Source organism: Sinohyriopsis cumingii, chromosome 2 (assembly GCF_028554795.1).
Source record: "Sinohyriopsis cumingii isolate HCF-2022 chromosome 2, ASM2855479v2, whole genome shotgun sequence".
Classification (NCBI taxonomy): domain Eukaryota; kingdom Metazoa; phylum Mollusca; class Bivalvia; order Unionida; family Unionidae; genus Sinohyriopsis; species Sinohyriopsis cumingii.
Genome location: NC_142962.1, coordinates 164,490,000 through 164,507,646, shown reverse-complemented (window position 1 = coordinate 164,507,646; position 17,647 = coordinate 164,490,000). Strand labels below are relative to the sequence as shown.

General features: G+C 36.0%; 1 protein-coding gene across 2 annotated transcripts in view; it reads left to right on the top strand.

Annotated features, from left to right (window-relative positions):
* LOC149806243 (annexin A11-like) overlaps nt 1–17,143 on the top strand; it is a 106,895-nt gene extending 89,752 nt beyond the window's left edge. For both annotated transcript variants that reach the window (XM_089951190.1, XM_089951191.1), the window contains exon 16: nt 12,808–17,143. In XM_089951190.1, coding sequence (XP_089807316.1) covers nt 12,808–12,930 — 123 coding nt within the window. In that variant the 3' untranslated portion in view covers nt 12,931–17,143. The remainder of the gene's footprint in view (nt 1–12,807) is intronic.
* Nucleotides 17,144–17,647: the final 504 nt, after the last annotated feature.

Sequence of the window (17,647 nt, the reverse complement as noted above, 5' to 3'; positions counted from 1 at the left end):
ATTGTTTTTTCTCCAAGATGGCCTGTCTGTTTTGTTCAAAAGTGCCAGCGTCCTGGTGAACTGTACGTCGCCAGCTTTCACGGTCAGCAGCTTGTGATGCCCATTTGCGATGATCGATGCCACAAGTGGTGAGGGTGTTTATCAAGGTGTCTTTATATCTCTATCATGGTGGCCAGTTGACAACTCACCACACAGTGTGATCTTTGGCAGGCAATGATCCTACATCCTGGACATGTTCCCTGCCCAGCATAGCTGTATCTTCATGAGCATGGCCTCAATGCTGGTGATCCCTGCTTGTTTGAGGACTTAACTGTTGGTGACAAAGTCACTCCAGTGGATGTTGAGGATGGTGCGGAGGCAGTGCTGATGGAAGCATTCAAGGAGGTGGAGGTGGCAGCTGTAGGTGATTCGGCGCCATATAGGAGGGTGGTCAGTATGACAGCTCTGTAGACACTGATCTTTGTATCTCTCTTGAGACTGGCGTTGTGCCAGACTCATTTATAGAGTCTGCCAAAGGCGCTGTTTGCCTTGGCCAGTCTGTTGTCTATATCTTTGTCAATCTTGGCATCAGAGGATATCACACATCCCAAGTAGGTGAACTGGTGGACTACATTCAGCTCTGTCTGGTCAATGAAGATGCTTGGTGGTTGGTACTCTTCCTTGGGAGCAGGCTGGTGAAGTACCTCAGTTTTCTTTATGTTGACCTCAAGACCAAAGAGCTGGCAAGCTTCTGCAAAGCAGGATGTTACGTGCTGTAAGGCAGCTTCCATGTTAGCAGCAAGGGCGGCGGCATCTGCAAAGAGAAGTTCTCTAATCAGTTTTTCCAAAGTCTTGGTGTGGGCATGAAGTTGCCTTAAGCTGAAGAGGTTGCCATCAGTCCGAAATCCAATATAGATGCCATCTTTGTCATCAAGGTCTTCTGTTGCTTTTTGGAGCATCATGCTGAAGAAGATTGAGAACAGTGTGGGGGCTAAAATGCAGCCCTGTTTCATGCCATTTGCAATGGGGAAGGTCTGTGACAGGTCATTATTGTTTCTGACCTGACCAAGCTGGTCTTCATGTAGTTGGATGACCATGGTAAGGAATTTAGGAGGACAGCTGAGCTTTTCAAGGATTTTCCACAGTCCAGTTCTTTTCACCATATCAAATGCTTTTGTCAGGTCCACAAATGTGATGTACAGTCCTTTGTTTTGTTCTCGGCATTTTTCCTGGATCTGTCTCAGGACGAACACCATGTCAGTTGTGCCCCTATTGGCACTGAAGCCACATTGACTCTCTGGAGCATGTTCTTCTGCAATGGTGGGCACCAGTCTGATTAGCAACACGCTAGCAAGGATTTTGCCTGCATTGGAGAGCAGAGTTATCCCACAGTAGTTTGAGCAGTCAGACTTTTCCCCCTTGTTTTTGTACAAGGAGATGATGACTGCATCTCAGAGGTCTTGTGGAAGTTTCCCTCACTCCCAGCAGCAAACAAAGAACTCGTTGAGTTTGGTGTGCAATGCTAGGCCTCTTCTCTTTCATATCTCTGGCGGGATACCATCTTTTCCTGCAGCCTTTCCTCTCTTCAGCTGTTCTTTGGTTTGTACAGTCTCTTGCAGTGTGGGTGCCTCATCGAGTTTTATCTTTGGTGGCTGTTGTGGGATGTGATCAGTAGCTGCCTCCTGGACTGTACGGCTAGTGCTGAAGAGGGTGTGGAAGTGCTCTTACCAGCAGTTCAGGATAGATTCCCTGTCAGTGAGTAGCTCTTGGCCATCTGCACTCCATAGGGGGCTCTGTATTTGGAAGGAAGGACCATGCACTGATTTCAGCGCTTCATAGAACCCCTTGTAGTCACCAGTGTCAGCATACAGCTGGGTTCATTCTGCAGTCTTTGTCCACCATTCATTTTGTATGTCTCTGAGGCTGCACTGGAGGGAGCTACAGATAAGGCAGAAGCTGCTTTCTTCTGTGGACAGGATGGTTGTGCGAGATGGGCTTGGTATGCTGATCTCTTTTTGGCAAGCAGTTCTTGGATTTCTTGGTTGTTTTCATTAAACCAGTCTTTGTTTTATTTAGTGGTGAATCCAAGGATTTTTTCTGAGATTTGCAGAATGGCAGCCTTGATGTGATTCCACATCTCTTCCGGAGGTAGATCTGGTGGAATATTAAGTTCTTCAAGTCTAGGCTGCAGGCTCTCTTGAAAATCTGTCTTGACATCTTCAGACAACATGTTTTTGATCTGGAGCTTCCTTTTCGAGGTACCTCCTTGTTGACTGGGCCTGGGTTTGAAGTGGAAGTCGAGCTTTCATCGGATAAGATGATGGTCTGTGTGGCACTCTGCACTAGGCATCACTCTGGTATGAAGGACATCTTTTAAGTCCCGCTGGCGTACTATGATGTAATCGATTAGGTGACACTGTTTTGATCTAGGATGTATCCATGTCGTTTTCAGGCTGTCTTTCTGCTGAAATACGGTGTTTGTGATAGTGAGCTTTAATTCTGCACAAAATTCAAGAAGCAGGTGCCCATTGTCATTGCAGCCACCCATGCCATGTTTCCCAAGGATGGCTTTCCAGGTTTCTGAGTCTCTGCCCACTCTGGCATTGAAATCTCCGAGGATGATTATTTTGTCGCTTTCTGGGATGCTCTTGATAAGTCTGTGCAGGTTGTGATAGCATCCCCTCACATTGCTATAACCATATTAGTCTTGTGGGTGATATAAAAAATTCATTTAATATTGCTGTATAATTTCCGCTGAGTAAAGATACATAGAGTTCAGCTTCTATATTATCTTGTCTTTGCATCTAATTCATAATTGTATACATGATGCTTCAATGATTTTGCCTGTATAGAATGTCATTGGACCCTTTCCTCTAGGGAACATTATCCCATAATGGATATTGTAGCATCTACATCGTAAGTATCAATATGATACTCCAGTTCCTGTTTTGTTTGCAGTTTTTTGTGTGTAATATAAAAAACTAATTTTATATTACTGTATAGCTTCCACCAAGGTTGGACAAGTACAAGTAAGTTTTCTATACATGGTTTACTATGTAGCATCCAGCTCATACATGATGTTCCCATAAGCAACACTTCAGTGATTTTACCAGTATAAGCAGTCAAAAATTAACCTTTGTATGGGTAAGTTGTTACTAAAATTGATTATTTGCCTTAATATATGTAGTTACTTGTAAGCAATAATTCAGTGATTTTACCTGGATAAGCAGTACAAAATTGTTCTTTCTCCAAGTAAATTGTCACTAGATTTGATTATTTGCCGTCCACTTCATACGTGCAGTTACTGTAAGTGACACTTAAGTAATTTTATTTGTATAGGCAGTTAAATTGACCTTCCTACAGGTTACTTGTTATTAGAATTGATTATTTAGTGTCCACTTTGTGTAAATATTAATAGTGATGCTCAAATTCTCTACATATTCCAGCCATTTACAGGTACAGTATTTATCCTAGTATCACTCTGCATGGGCACTCTTAAGTTCATAAAGTAGGACATTCACTGCACTTTGTGAATAAATGGTCTGCTCTGCTTTGTTGTGCAGATTTACACATGGACAAGACCAGTCTGACAACCACTCAACACGTGTAGTCTTCTCTTGTTGTCATTCCATGAACACATATGGGACTTGCATATTATGGAAAAAAGTCAATGGGTAATAAGGACAATACACATAATCATAGTTTGAAGGACTGAAGATAAGCTTGCACACAAGGTTACTTGGGAGTGAGGTGGAGAGCAACAAGAGCATCAGTTACAGTCTTCTGTATCAAAATTATGGACTGGCTACATGAATCAATATCCTGTACCCCATCTCAACCTCAAGAACTGGAACGCATCATACCAGTCAAGGTGGCCATGTTCCTTCATGACTGGACTCAGCCATACATCTCTGATCGCAATGGGCCATGACCACAATCAGGCAATCAGTATCAGCCATCAGAAAATGAACTTGTCCAGTTCCATGACTTGCATAGTGCTGCTAGGCACTTCTTGCATATGATGCCCAGTTTAGTGCCTTAATTTTCCAATTCATGAAACCACTTATATAGCAGATTAACCCACATAGTGCTGTTAAGCACTTGCTGCAGACAATGTCCAGTCTTTACAGGCACTCTCATGGATTAGTCAAACCTGCATAGTGCTGCCAGACACTTCCTGCAGATGATATCCAGTTTATACAGGCACCCGGATGGATCAATCTTATTCGCATAGCACCTCAAGACACTTCTGGCATACCATGTCCATCTTAGTGCCTCAGTTAAAAATTAAATGTCTCATTACTTGCCATCAAACCTCTGAAACCCAAAGAGAGCCTCTACTTAGCAACACTTTGGAAGTAACAGGATCAAACTCATAAGGTGCTGCAAATGTAGTGAGTAATGGCGACTCAGCATTCTTCTTCAGCTACTTCAGGTAGCGCAACAGATGTCAGCTTCACTGTCTTATCCCAGAAATGACAAAAACTGTCCCTAAAGTTCCCTCATCGTTATAAGATCTTACTGTGATGAGTGAAACTCCACCTTGCAGGCTTTGACTGAAGAAGTTATCTGCCCACTCCCATCAGAGTTCTGTCCTTCTTATCCCTCTACATCACCTGCCAGGTCTACAGTTCTGACATCAGGTGATCAGTGTCTTGAGAAGAATCTTCTTTCAATTGCTTCCACAATCTGACAGATTAATGGCATTTTGGGACTGCTTAAATTTTCAATTACAAGTTCCAAGCATCTGTGGACGTTTTTTGCAGATGCCTTCTGTTTTCCATTTGGATTTCCATGAGTTGATTTGTAATGTCTTGACTGGGGGATCAGTGTTGCATCTAATGTATATGGCGATCTTCAATGTTCATTCTTCCACCCTGATTCTCACTGGAAATATGTGGAGCATGTTTATAGAATGGTCCACTTCATAACACAGAGACCAAAAACGCTATGGGCATAGCTGTAACAGCAGCTGTGAACTAACAACAGGTGGAATTGGATACAATGCTCTCTACCGCCACCTTTCTTAAAGACCATCATAGGCCAAGCTATGCTCGCAACCATCATCATCTGATCTCTTAAATGATGAGAATGATGGAATTCAGAACAAGCCAGCACATTCCTTCCATCCCTCACCATCTCAGCTACAGCAGAGGGATTTGCAAGGCAACCAACAAACAGTCACAGGGATGTCCCTAAAGCACACGCAACTGGGAAACATTCCTACCAAATTTACAACTGCAAAAACTGCAGTTCTCCCAAACTAGGTGGAAGAGTCAAAGGGAGGTCAATCTCTTTTGCCAGTATTCCATGAGACCTTCCCTATCTCAATGACATACATTCATGCCCCTGACCCCCCGCCCCCTTGTGAATGATCCCAGTAGGGAGAAGGCTCCAATCTTGCATTTCTGAATGGGGAAGAATTGCCATGATGACATGTGGACTCAACAAATGGTATCCTGGGGATTTAGTATCACATTCAGTCCACCTCCTAAGCCTTTGCCTCCAGTGCTTTCAGCTACAGTTATGCAGTTATCACCTGGTAGTAATCCTAAGCGCCCTCAATCAGCTCTTTTATGCTCTTGGATTCATGATGGAATGCAACAGTGGGTTCTAATGCTGTCCATTGTGCAGAAGTCACATCAGTGTGGACTTGCAAAGAGACATGACTTCACATCCTACTCAGATGGTTTCCACAAGTTCTATGATTTGCCCACAGATGGCTACAAAGCAAGAGGCTAATTTTATTTTGGAGCATGACATGATTTCATGTGTTAACTTCTTTTTCATTCTCAATCTCCTTGTCAATAACAACATCTCTGACCTCATACCTTTCAAGATTTCCCTTGACTAGATCTGGAATCAGTATTTTGAAAAAATATGTTCCCCTAGGAATGAGAATTAAATTCATGCCATGGTATATTCCTTGGATGTACAGAACAATGCATCTGCTGGAGAATCTCTTTGCATGTTAAGTTTCGCTCAATGCGGAAGTGGAAAGTTTAGTCTTTGATCACTTTATTGGGCTCCAGCAACAATGGTTCTGTTGTCTAAATGGAGATTGAACCTTTGACCATTGTATCTTGAAGGCAGGGAAACCATTCTGGACTCGCATCGCAATACCTCAACAAGTACAACCTCTGGCAATTATGATTGGTATTAATACAAACAGATGACTGTGGAAGCAAGTTTCCTACCATTTTTGGGGATGCCATAGGAGTGTGACCCCTTCAGGATAATTATTTACATATCAACATCTTCAAGATGGAAACCATTTTGAAAGCTTTTCATTGGCAGCTGGAGAAACTTCAATGGAATGGAGTTCACATTCTGTCTGACAACTTCACTCTGATGACTTATCTGTAACAGCAAAGTCCAACCAAGCACTCATACCTCAGTATTCTTGTTTGTGATTTTCTAAAGTGATCTTCTCAATTACAAATCCATGTTTCAGTTCAACATATCCCAAGCTGGCTAATATATTGGTGGACTCATTGTCCAGCAGGAAGGAACTAATACAAATGGAATGGTCTCTTCATCCCTCTGGTTTCACTCAATAGGTGCTCAATGAGATCAACCTATGGTGGACCCATTGGCAACAAGGTGGAACGCCACAGTCAAAATCTTTGTCTCACCAGTCCTGGATCCAAATGGCCTGGATAATCAATCCTCTTCCTATAGATTGGAATGGTGAAATGTTTACACTTCTCCAACACCTCAGGTGATACAGGAATCAAAAGAATCTGAGTGTCTACTCATCCTGATTACGCCACTCAAATGGAAATGTTGGACCAACCTCAACACAATCGCTGGAATCAAGATATTCCCTCATCTGCACTAAGCAACCACCATGACACATATTTCATCCCAACCCAGACTTAATGAACCTGCACGTCTGGATCTTATTAAATATGCCTTTAGGAACAAACAGTTTTTTTTCATAACAAGTGCTGGAGAATCCCTCTAGTGAAATGACCATCCACCTTAGAAAAGTATGAAGGCAATGGAATATAAGCTCAGAGGAACACAGAAGAGCACTTCATACAAATATAGGCATCCATACCTCACTAGCTAACTTGTTATGACTATTCATTGAGAAACAGCACCAATCACAATTACACCCACCATTCCACAATCAATGGCAAAATGTGTTATGGAAGACAAATCACAGACCTATCCATTCTTCTGTTAAATTTGGATTTCACCTGGCCAGTGACAATGTATCCCTGCCCAAGTAGAATTTGTCATTGGTATTAGCCTGGCTGAACAAGACACCATTTGAAAGGGCTTAATTAGTTCACTTCTCATTTTAGTACTGCTGTCTCCTCACTGTTTTTGGCAATCTGCAGGCAGAATCTGTGAATAAATTTCCTTTTTGTGGACCCAACTACATGCATGTTCTGACAAGATGGATCAGTATCACTCATTAAGCCCCATGCTTCCATTGCCAAGAACAAGCTACTGTTCATGGGTAATCAGATATTGGTAATATTCCTCTTGATTCTGGACACTTCATCTCAAGGTCATCTACTGGACCCAGTACAAGCTCTGAAGTGGTATTCAGGAAGACTGAGTGCTTGCATCAAAGGAGATCATGTTACATTTTGCCTTAAAAAAGAGAAGGACAGTATATCCACACAGACAATTTTTTCCTCCTGAATAAAGTGGGACATCTGTTTCACATATCAGACTAAACCCACAACAAAGAATTTGCTTTGCATATTGGCTCATGAAGTTAAGACAGTTGCTACAAATGATGGGATGGAGATCCAAGTACACTTCTCCAGTTTTATCAAAGATCTTTTATCCTAAAGGGTAACTTTGATGTGGAGGAGTGTTTACCTGTGGTGCAAAAGATAATGACCTTTCTGGGCCATTCATCAGTTTCATAGAGATGTGACGTCACAACTTCTGCTAAATATGTGAGAAGGACAATTTTTCCCTTTTGAAGCCACACCCTGACATATGGAGCCTATTTTCCAGTTGGATTATTTAAAAGTTATCTCACATACTTTAGGAGGCCAAAGATGGTCTCTCACTGTAGTAAGGGGAGGTATCTCCCTCCACCTCTTACCTTGTCTCCCGAGGTATTGTAAAGTATTTGAAGAATAAACCAATTTTATCTAGTAAAATATGTTTCTTCGATAATATTTACCCAATCATAATATGCACACATACTCCCATCCTCCCTACACTTACATCCATATACAGAGTGTGCCTTCCTCTCCAGTAGTAACTAACAATTTTATGTGATTCAGTACCAATCCTGGTATTATGGTGAGATCACTCTAACTGCACCTAGGTGGGCAGATCACTTTTAGTTTTGTAGCTAAAAAGTTTTAATCTGGGAGGGCTGGATTTGTGAGGCAGCATTTGTTCCCCTAAGGTATTTTAACTGAGTAAGTATTATTGAAGAAACACATTTTGCTAGAGAAAAAAAACTGATTTCTAGTTGACAATCAGTATATGCATTTAATTACAAATATGCTGCCCAATAAAATATCAGTATATGCATTTAATTACAAATGTGCTGCCCAATAAAATATCAGTATACGCATTTAATTACAAATATGCTGCCCAATAAAATATCAGTATACACATTTAATTACAAATATGCTGCCCAATAAAATATCAGTATACTCATTTAATTACAAATATAAAATATCAGTATATGCATTTAGTTGCAAATATAAAATATCAGTATATATTACAAATATTCTGCCCAATAAAATATCAGTAAATGCATTATATTACAAATATGCTGCCCAATAAAATATCAGTATATGCATTTAATTGGAAATATAAAATATCAATATATGCATTTAATTGCAAATATAAAATATCAGTATATGCATTTAATTACATATATGCTGCCCAATAAAATATCAGTATATGCATTTAATTACTAATATGCTGCCCAATAAAATATCAGTATACACATTTAATTACAAATATGCTGCCCAATAAAATATCAGTATATGCATTAAATTGCAAATATAAAATATCAGTATATGCATTTAATTACAAATATGCTGCCCCAAACAAATATTAGTAAACACATTTAATTACAAATATGCTGCCCAATAAAATATCAGTATATGCATTTAATTACATATATGCTGCCCAATAAAATATCTGTATACACATTTAATTACAAATATGCTGCCCAATAAAATATCAGTATATGCATTTAATTACAAATATGCTGCCCAATAAAATATCAGTATATGCATTTAATTGCAAATATAAAATATCAGTATATGCATTTAATTGCAAATAAAAAATATCAGTATATGCATTTAATTACAAATATGCTGCCCAATAAAATATCTGTATATGCATTTGATTTCAAATATGCTGCCCAATAAAATATCAGTATTGCATTTAATTGCAAATATAAAATATCAGTATATGCATTTAATTACAAATATGCTGCCCAATAAAATATCAGTATATGCATTTAGTTGCAAATATAAAATATCAGTATATGCATTTAATTACAAATATGCTGACCACTAAAATATCAGTATATGCATTTAATTGTAAATATGCTGCCCAATAAACTATCAGTATATGCATTAAATTACAAATATGCTGCTCAATAAAATATGAAGTCTTGAGCTGTGCGACCAGTTTATTCAGGGCTTGCTTTGCATCTAAAGTAAACTGAACTATTGCCATTTGTCAATCATGCTAATCCATTAACCAATCAGCGAATGTAAATTAGACACACCTCCAGGCATTACTTTCATCCTCCAAGCTGCCTGTGACAATAATGAATTGATTATGATAAGTATTTACACATTTTGCAATGATTTCTCGATCGATAAGGGTGAAAAGAAGTAGTGAGAGCCTTGTAGTTCTTACAGTCAATATCCAGATCATCTAAATGGAGGTATTAGATATATTCCTTTTCCGAAACATAGACAAAACTTCGATGGATAAAGACTTTTTTTTGGTCACATGTACGATCAGCTGAATATGGGAATAATTGATGACAATAACGTGTTTGTTTGCATTAAGGTTTGTAGAAAAGCATGTCCTGTTGATGATTTGAAGAAAAAAAAGAAATTGAAATTGAAAATATATGCATATATAAATGTTTCTAGGATATGAGTGGGAAGCCCCTAAATTTTGGTCTTTGATGTATATTATTTTCTTGTATATGAAATACCAAACCCCAGACTGCATTATTTCAAAGTTTAAAACTTTTGACATTAATGTTGACATGACCTAAAAATAATGATTTATCGTCTCGATCTTTCAGACACAAGATTGACTCTTTACTTTCTCATTGGGCTGAAGGAGGGGTGGGGATACAAAAATGTAATAATAAAGAAATACAAAAACAATGGTTTCAGATATTTATCGTCCGATATATTTAAGCATGCATTCCATGTTTCTATCAAAAGACATCATTGATCAAAATTCCATCTGACGAACAATAGAACTTTAAAATTATTATGTACAACAGTATAATTCTAAACAGTAATTAATTAGGATTTTGTTATTAATTTTTAATTCATTTACTTCCTAGGAAGCATAAACTTAAGCCATATAAGATTCATAAGAAGATTATATAATAAATACATTAGTATCATTTGGAGCAAATTTCCTTTTACATGAATAATTTCTCCAGCAAATTTAAAATTTATTTTTATTACTTACTGAAATAAAACAGTTAGGTTATTAATATATGAACTTGAACTACAAAGATAAATATTGTCTACTGCAGTATAATTTATGCAACTTTTTAATTTTACATTTTTAGGAATAATGCAAATCGTTTTTAATAAATATATTACTTAAACTGAAACATATTTCCATGCAAATACTGCTTGTTTGTCGGAGGTTAACGTGATTTGGTGGGCAGAGCTATCTATCATCTCGCATAAGGTCAGTTGATTAAGTAAGCTTTCCTATTTGCATCTTAAGTCGATTGGACTAAGTTAGCTTTCCCATTTGCATCTAATGTAAATTGGACTAAGTAAGCTTTCCTATATGCATCTAAAGTAAATTGGACTAAGTAAGCTTTCCTATTTGCATCTAAAGTTGATTGGACTAAGTTAGCTTTCCCATTTGCATCTAAAGTCGATTGGACTAAGTAAGCTTTCCTATATGCATCTAATGTAAATTGGACTAAGTAAGCTTTCTTATTTGCATCTAATGTAAATTGGACTAAGTAAGCTTTCTTATTTGCATCTAATGAAAATTGGACTAAGTAAGCTTTCCTATTTGCATCTAATGTAAATTGGACTAAGTTAGCTTTCCCATTTGCATCTAAAGTCGATTGGACTAAGTAAGCTTTCCTATATGCATCTAATGTAAATTGGACTAAGTAAGCTTTCTTATTTGCATCTAATGTAAATTGGACTACGTAAGCTTTCCTATTTGCATCTAAAGTTGATTGGACTGAGTAAGCTTTCCTATATGCATCTAATGTAAATTGGACTAAGTAAGCTTTCTTATTTGCATCTAATGTAAATTGGACTACGTAAGCTTTCCTATTTGCATCTAATGTAAATTGGACTACGTAAGCTTTCCTATATGCATCTAATGTAAATTGGACTAAGTAAGCTTTCTTATTTGCATCTAATGTAAATTGGACTAAGTAAGCTTTGTTATTTGCATCTAATGTAAATTGGACTACGTAAACTTTCCTATTTGCATCTAATGTAAATTGGACTACGTAAGCTTTCCTATATGCATCTAATGTAAATTGGACTAAGTAAGCTTTCCTATTTGCATCTAATGTAAATTGGACTAAGTAAGCTTTCTTATTTGCATCTAATGTAAATTGGACTAAGTAAGCTTTCCTATATGCATCTAATGTAAATTGGACTACGTAAGCTTTCCTATATGCATCTAATGTAAATTGGACTACGTAAGCTTTCCTATATGCATCTAATGTAAATTGGACTAAGTAAGCTTTCCTATATGCATCTAATGTAAATTGGACTAAGTAAGCTTTCCTATTTGCATCTAATGTAAATTGGACTAAGTAAGCTTTCTTATTTGCATCTAATGTAAATTGGACTAAGTAAGCTTTCCTATATGCATCTAATGTAAATTGGACTACGTAAGCTTTCCTATATGCATCTAATGTAAATTGGACTACGTAAGCTTTCCTATATGCATCTAATGTAAATTGGACTAAGTAAGCTTTCCTATATGCATCTAATGTAAATTGGACTAAGTAAGCTTTCCTATTTGCATCTAATGTAAATTGGACTAAGTAAGCTTTCTTATTTGCATCTAATGTAAATTGGACTAAGTAAGCTTTCCTATATGCATCTAATGTAAATTGGACTACGTAAGCTTTCCTATATGCATCTAATGTAAATTGGACTACGTAAGCTTTCCTATATGCATCTAATGTAAATTGGACTAAGTAAGCTTTCCTCTTTGCATCTAATGTAAATTGGACTACGTAAGCTTTCCTATTTGCGTCTAACGTAAATTGGACTACGTAAGCTTTCCTATTTGCATCTAACGTAAATTAGACTAAGTAAGCTTTCCTATTTGCATCTAAAGTCAATTGGACTACATAAGCTTTCCTATTTGCATCTAATGTAAATTGGACTAAGTAAGCTTTCCTATTTGCATTTAAAGTCGATTGGACTAAGTAAGCTTTCCTATTTGCATCAAATGTAAATTGGACTAAGTAAGCTTTCCTGTTTGCATTTAAAGTCGATTGGGCTAAGTAAGCTTTCCTATTTACATCTAAATTGGACTGAATAAGCTTTCCTATTTGCATCTAAAGTAAATTGTCACACACATTTTAATTCAGTATGTCACACATTTTGATTAGCCCCTTCCTCATTTCAGATAGATCTGCAGGACATCAAGGAGGTGTTCTTGTTCAAGTACCACAAGACTCTGGCCACCATGATTTCTTCAGACACTAGCGGGGACTTCTGCAAACTGCTCCTAGCCCTGATTGGACAGTAGGAATGATAATTCTTGGGAAAGATGGGGTGGTGTACCATCTGTCTTTAGTCTCATAGACTCCACCCCAACCCACCCAGGACAGGGACAGGCAGAAAATGACTGTCACTTTATAAAAAGAGTTTTAACCTGTCCTTTTTTAGTACAATGTTTAATTTTTTTTACTAAACTCATGTGCATGTTTATAACTTTGTACCACTTGATTATTTTCTAATTAGAAACAGTTATATAAATGTATTATTAAGGGGAAATGCTTTGTACTTTTCCTTGTGTTATAATCCTAGTAAAAAATAGTTTTTCTTATATAAGGTGAATAGTGTTTACTACTTTTGTAATCTTTATAAAAAAGTTTTTCTTATATAAGGCAAATGATGTTTACATCTATTTAATGGTTGTTTCTCGAAAATTTACCTGATCTTTTTTGTTTTTACTTTGAATGATACATAACTCATATATTGAAAAAACAGTAACTGGTTTAACATATTTAATTAATATTTTGGATAAGACACTTAGGAACAGACTCACTGCTTATGAAAAGAAAATGTCTATACACTGACATAATTATTTGCTCATTACCAACCAGGTCTAACTTAGATCCCATTATGAAAAAAACCTTAAGAACAGAAATCAGTTTCTGCTCTGTCCTTTCGCATTTTTCTTGGATGATTCACTTTATTATTTTTTCATAAATTAAGTGTTAAAACTTTTATAAAATTTTTTACTTTGTTGTTACAAGGCATTATCTTTAGTGGTTGTAAATTGAATCTCATCACCAAAGTAAAAAAAAGAGTTGTAATATTATGTCCAACATCAGTCTCTTCACATATAACAATATATACAAATGTACACCTATGTATACCAACACTGCATCTCAACCAACTAATGTTATGTGCTTATTTTTTGTTGTTGTTGTTTCGGGTTTATTGTTTACTGGTAGTTTTAAACTTTGTTGGCTATATCATGCTGAGGAAGTGGGAGCTAAATGCCTTTCCCAAGGGCAAACAAAGGCAGCTGACCTAGGCTAATGTGGGTGGGTATAAATCCCATGCTCATATTGGATTATGAGTCTGCCACTTAGCTACTGTGGTTCTCCTTGTGCCTTACTTACCATCAGTGTTTTAATGTCATTACATATCTAAACCTCTCATTACAGAATAATTGCCTATGGTTGAAAATAAAACTTTATGATATGTATATATATTTGGGACATGCCTTTACATTATATTGTACTTTTAGATTTTACATTGGTAATTTGTAACCTTATGTTTCAACTACCTTATATAGAAACAATCCAATATTATTCCATACTTCATGTTGGATGTTACTTTACTTTGAAAGCTCATGTATAATTGGCAACACAGTGCTGTCAGATGAAATTCAGCTTAAATGAAATCATTGTTTGCTTTTATATTTCACAGAATAAAGATTTTGTCAAATCTTGTACACCTCTCCCTCGATAACTCGCGCACATCGGGGTCCAAAAACACAGACCACACTATAAGCAAGGGTGCGAGTTGCTGAGGGACCTCAAAAAAATCTGCTAGACATCCAGAGAACCATGGGGTTTGGAGGGGAAACTGGGTTGTTTAATTGAATCCTCGTTTTACAATCACATCGAGATTAATTGTTAATAAAGCACTATTTTTGATGAAGTTGTTTGTTATTCTGTATAAATTACATTTATTTTTAAAATGTCCAACATCTTAAAGATTGATAACATGATTCCAACTGGTGTCAACAACCAACATGGTGCACAAAATCATTCGTGTATTATGTCACGGCTTTTTGTTCTGTTTTATAGTCTGGTTCCAAGAGTGTTATGGATAGTATTTTCCAAAAAAAAGGATTTTCCAAGCAGGAAACCAGACTAACTGTTGATACACTACCAAACAAGATTCCTTTTAAACAAAAAAACGCAACATTTCGTGAGACCCTCGTCTACATCAAAACCCCGGTTTTTTAATTATCAGTAAGATATTGATGCCGTGATTTCATTGCAAGTAAGAGTGAAACTTCTTATCATCCTTGAGGATATCTCGACATGTGAATTCAGGAATTCTCTGAAACTCGTTTTTTCCTCAATTGTCTGTATATGCGAAACAAAGTTCTTTATTTTACGACGTACTCATTTCGCTTGGTTGCCTTGCTATCTTTAATCAGTTATAATTGAGTAGATTAAGGTAGTTGAGTTAGATTACATACACCATAACATTTATAACAGTGTTCGATTGATCAGCTGAAATGAGTTACCTGACATACAATCGGGGCCGCTGGTTCTTAAGCATTATGCCTTTTAACTTTTTTGTTAATTCCTCCTTGTTTGATTCAATATCAAAACACTGTCGGCACTTAATTAGGTTCTCAGAGAAACGCTCGCGGACGTAGCTGTTATAGTAGATTGACATTTTATGTTTAATTACAAGAGGACACATTGCACTTATAATGATTACACTTAAAAAGGAACTAAAAGATAGAATTAGAACACAAATTTCAGATAATAAAAAAATTATTTAATTTGTATTTATTTATTAAAGTACTGCCTCCACTTGGCGTAAGTGACATTTTCATTGATCAAAATTTCCTTAATATCATTAATTATGGTGTACTAAGAATGTCGTTTGAAACGAAAATGTAACAAATTTTATGACTTATTTTTAAAGTTGATATTTCATAATGTTGATTAAAATTTCCAGGTCCTATCTATTGTTTTTGATGATAAAACGAACAATCTGTCAAAGTTTCCGTTACCAATTTTGATCTCGATTTTCTTCAAGGCCAACAAATTGGGATCAGTTTTGGGGTATTTTCTGATTAAAAATGGGATGCATGCCTGACACTGCATTATATGCAGGTTTGCGAGTTATCAGGGCGCGAGTTATCGAGGTAGTGGTGTACATGGTAAACGATCTTTCAGTTCTGTGCCCAAGGAACATATTGAATGGCACATTTTTGTCATCATTTACTATCATGGAAATATCATGCAAACTAAATTGTGGTTATTTTATTTTAAAATATATAATTTGAATTTTTAATGAGACTTGTATGTGCTGACTACAGTTTAATTTTGAAATTTGTGAAATTATTTTGTATGGTCATTCTGGACATATAACCCAGGTATATTAATTGTATGTTGTTGATATTTTGAAATACTTTTTTTAAAAGATTAAGTTGTTGAAATTTTGAAATACTTTTTTTCAAAGATTATTGTTTCCTTGTTCAGGTAAATACCACAAAAGTTTCTCATTAGACTTTTTTATATTGAACATCAGTTTATGCATTTTTTTCACAAAAATCAGTTGCACTTCTGTCTATAAATTGTGCAAGTTTCTATTTGTGTTATTCAAAATATATTTGATAAATAAATATTCATATTGTTGAATCTGGAAAACTATGCAAACATGGTCATTTGTTTATAACTTCCCATTTTTCACTCAGGATAATTTAATCAATAAAGTTTTGTTGCATTTCTACATTGTCTACAAGGTCTAATGTAATAATTCTCTGTTTCTGGTCATGTGTTGTATTTTGGAACATAATATATTTTTAACAATTACTGTGCCTTCATGTTTAAAATACATTGTACAACTTGGATGTTCTTTAAAATCTTTCCAAACAGATGTAGTATTAAGACTTCAATCATATGTTTAATTCTGTGACATATCTACACATGCTAAAGGAGGTTGTCATATCTGGGATAGGAAATAAAATGAATTGATCGGGACAATGCATTTAGTGAATTAAAATATGTGCAATCACTTTTTTTAAATAGACTCTGTAATGCAAGCATACATACTATTGTATTCTGTGAACATTGACATGCAAGCATACAGATTGTTGAATTCTGTGAACATTGTCAGTCAACATCATTCTGATTTTCTTTTATTTTGCCCGACATGGTCATTCCATCAATTTGTGTCAAAGGGAGGTAGCTTTGTTTTTCTTTGACTATTCTTATACACAGATGGTCTCATTGTACCTTTTCTCAAGCTGTTTAAATGAATGAAGGCTTTTTTAAATATTCATACTAGATGTTATAGAAATATAAAAACCTTCATATTTTGTCTTTATACTTTTTATAATTTTATATATAATTATTTCTACACATGTTACAGGCTTGTTTTAGATATTGATTGCAAAACTAGCCTGTTGTGCTTATTTCTTTTTAACATTTTGTATAATCACAAGAAAATTATATTAAACAAATATATCAGAAACATTTCTTTATTGGCTTTATTCCTTTTCTGTTTTAAAAATGTTAAAATTTTGTGTGTGTATGTGAATAATTTGAATAGCAGCAGGGAGGGTGAACAGAGCAATTTTTACGGCCGTCAGTTTGCTAAACTTCGACCTACTGCAAAGCAAAAAAACCCACGAAAAATAACACAAAATTGGTTTCTCTAACTACCTGATAGTCACTCACCAAGTTAATTTTTTATTTGTTTCTTACTTCGGTTTTGCACAGTTGTTTTTTGTTTTTATTATGCACGCGTGTTTACTTTTTGTGACATTTCATTGTGCTCTCACCCTCTCCGCTGCTGTTAATCAAAAATTATATCGAGACCAATTCGATATCTTGACTGTGGATCATTAAATTTATCGTTATAAAACCATGCAGGGTTGACTGTGTCCATGAAAAGAATTTTTTTAAATGATTATAATCCATATCACCTTTACACCAAGTCTGATGAATATTTCTCAGCATATGCTTATCAACTCTGTT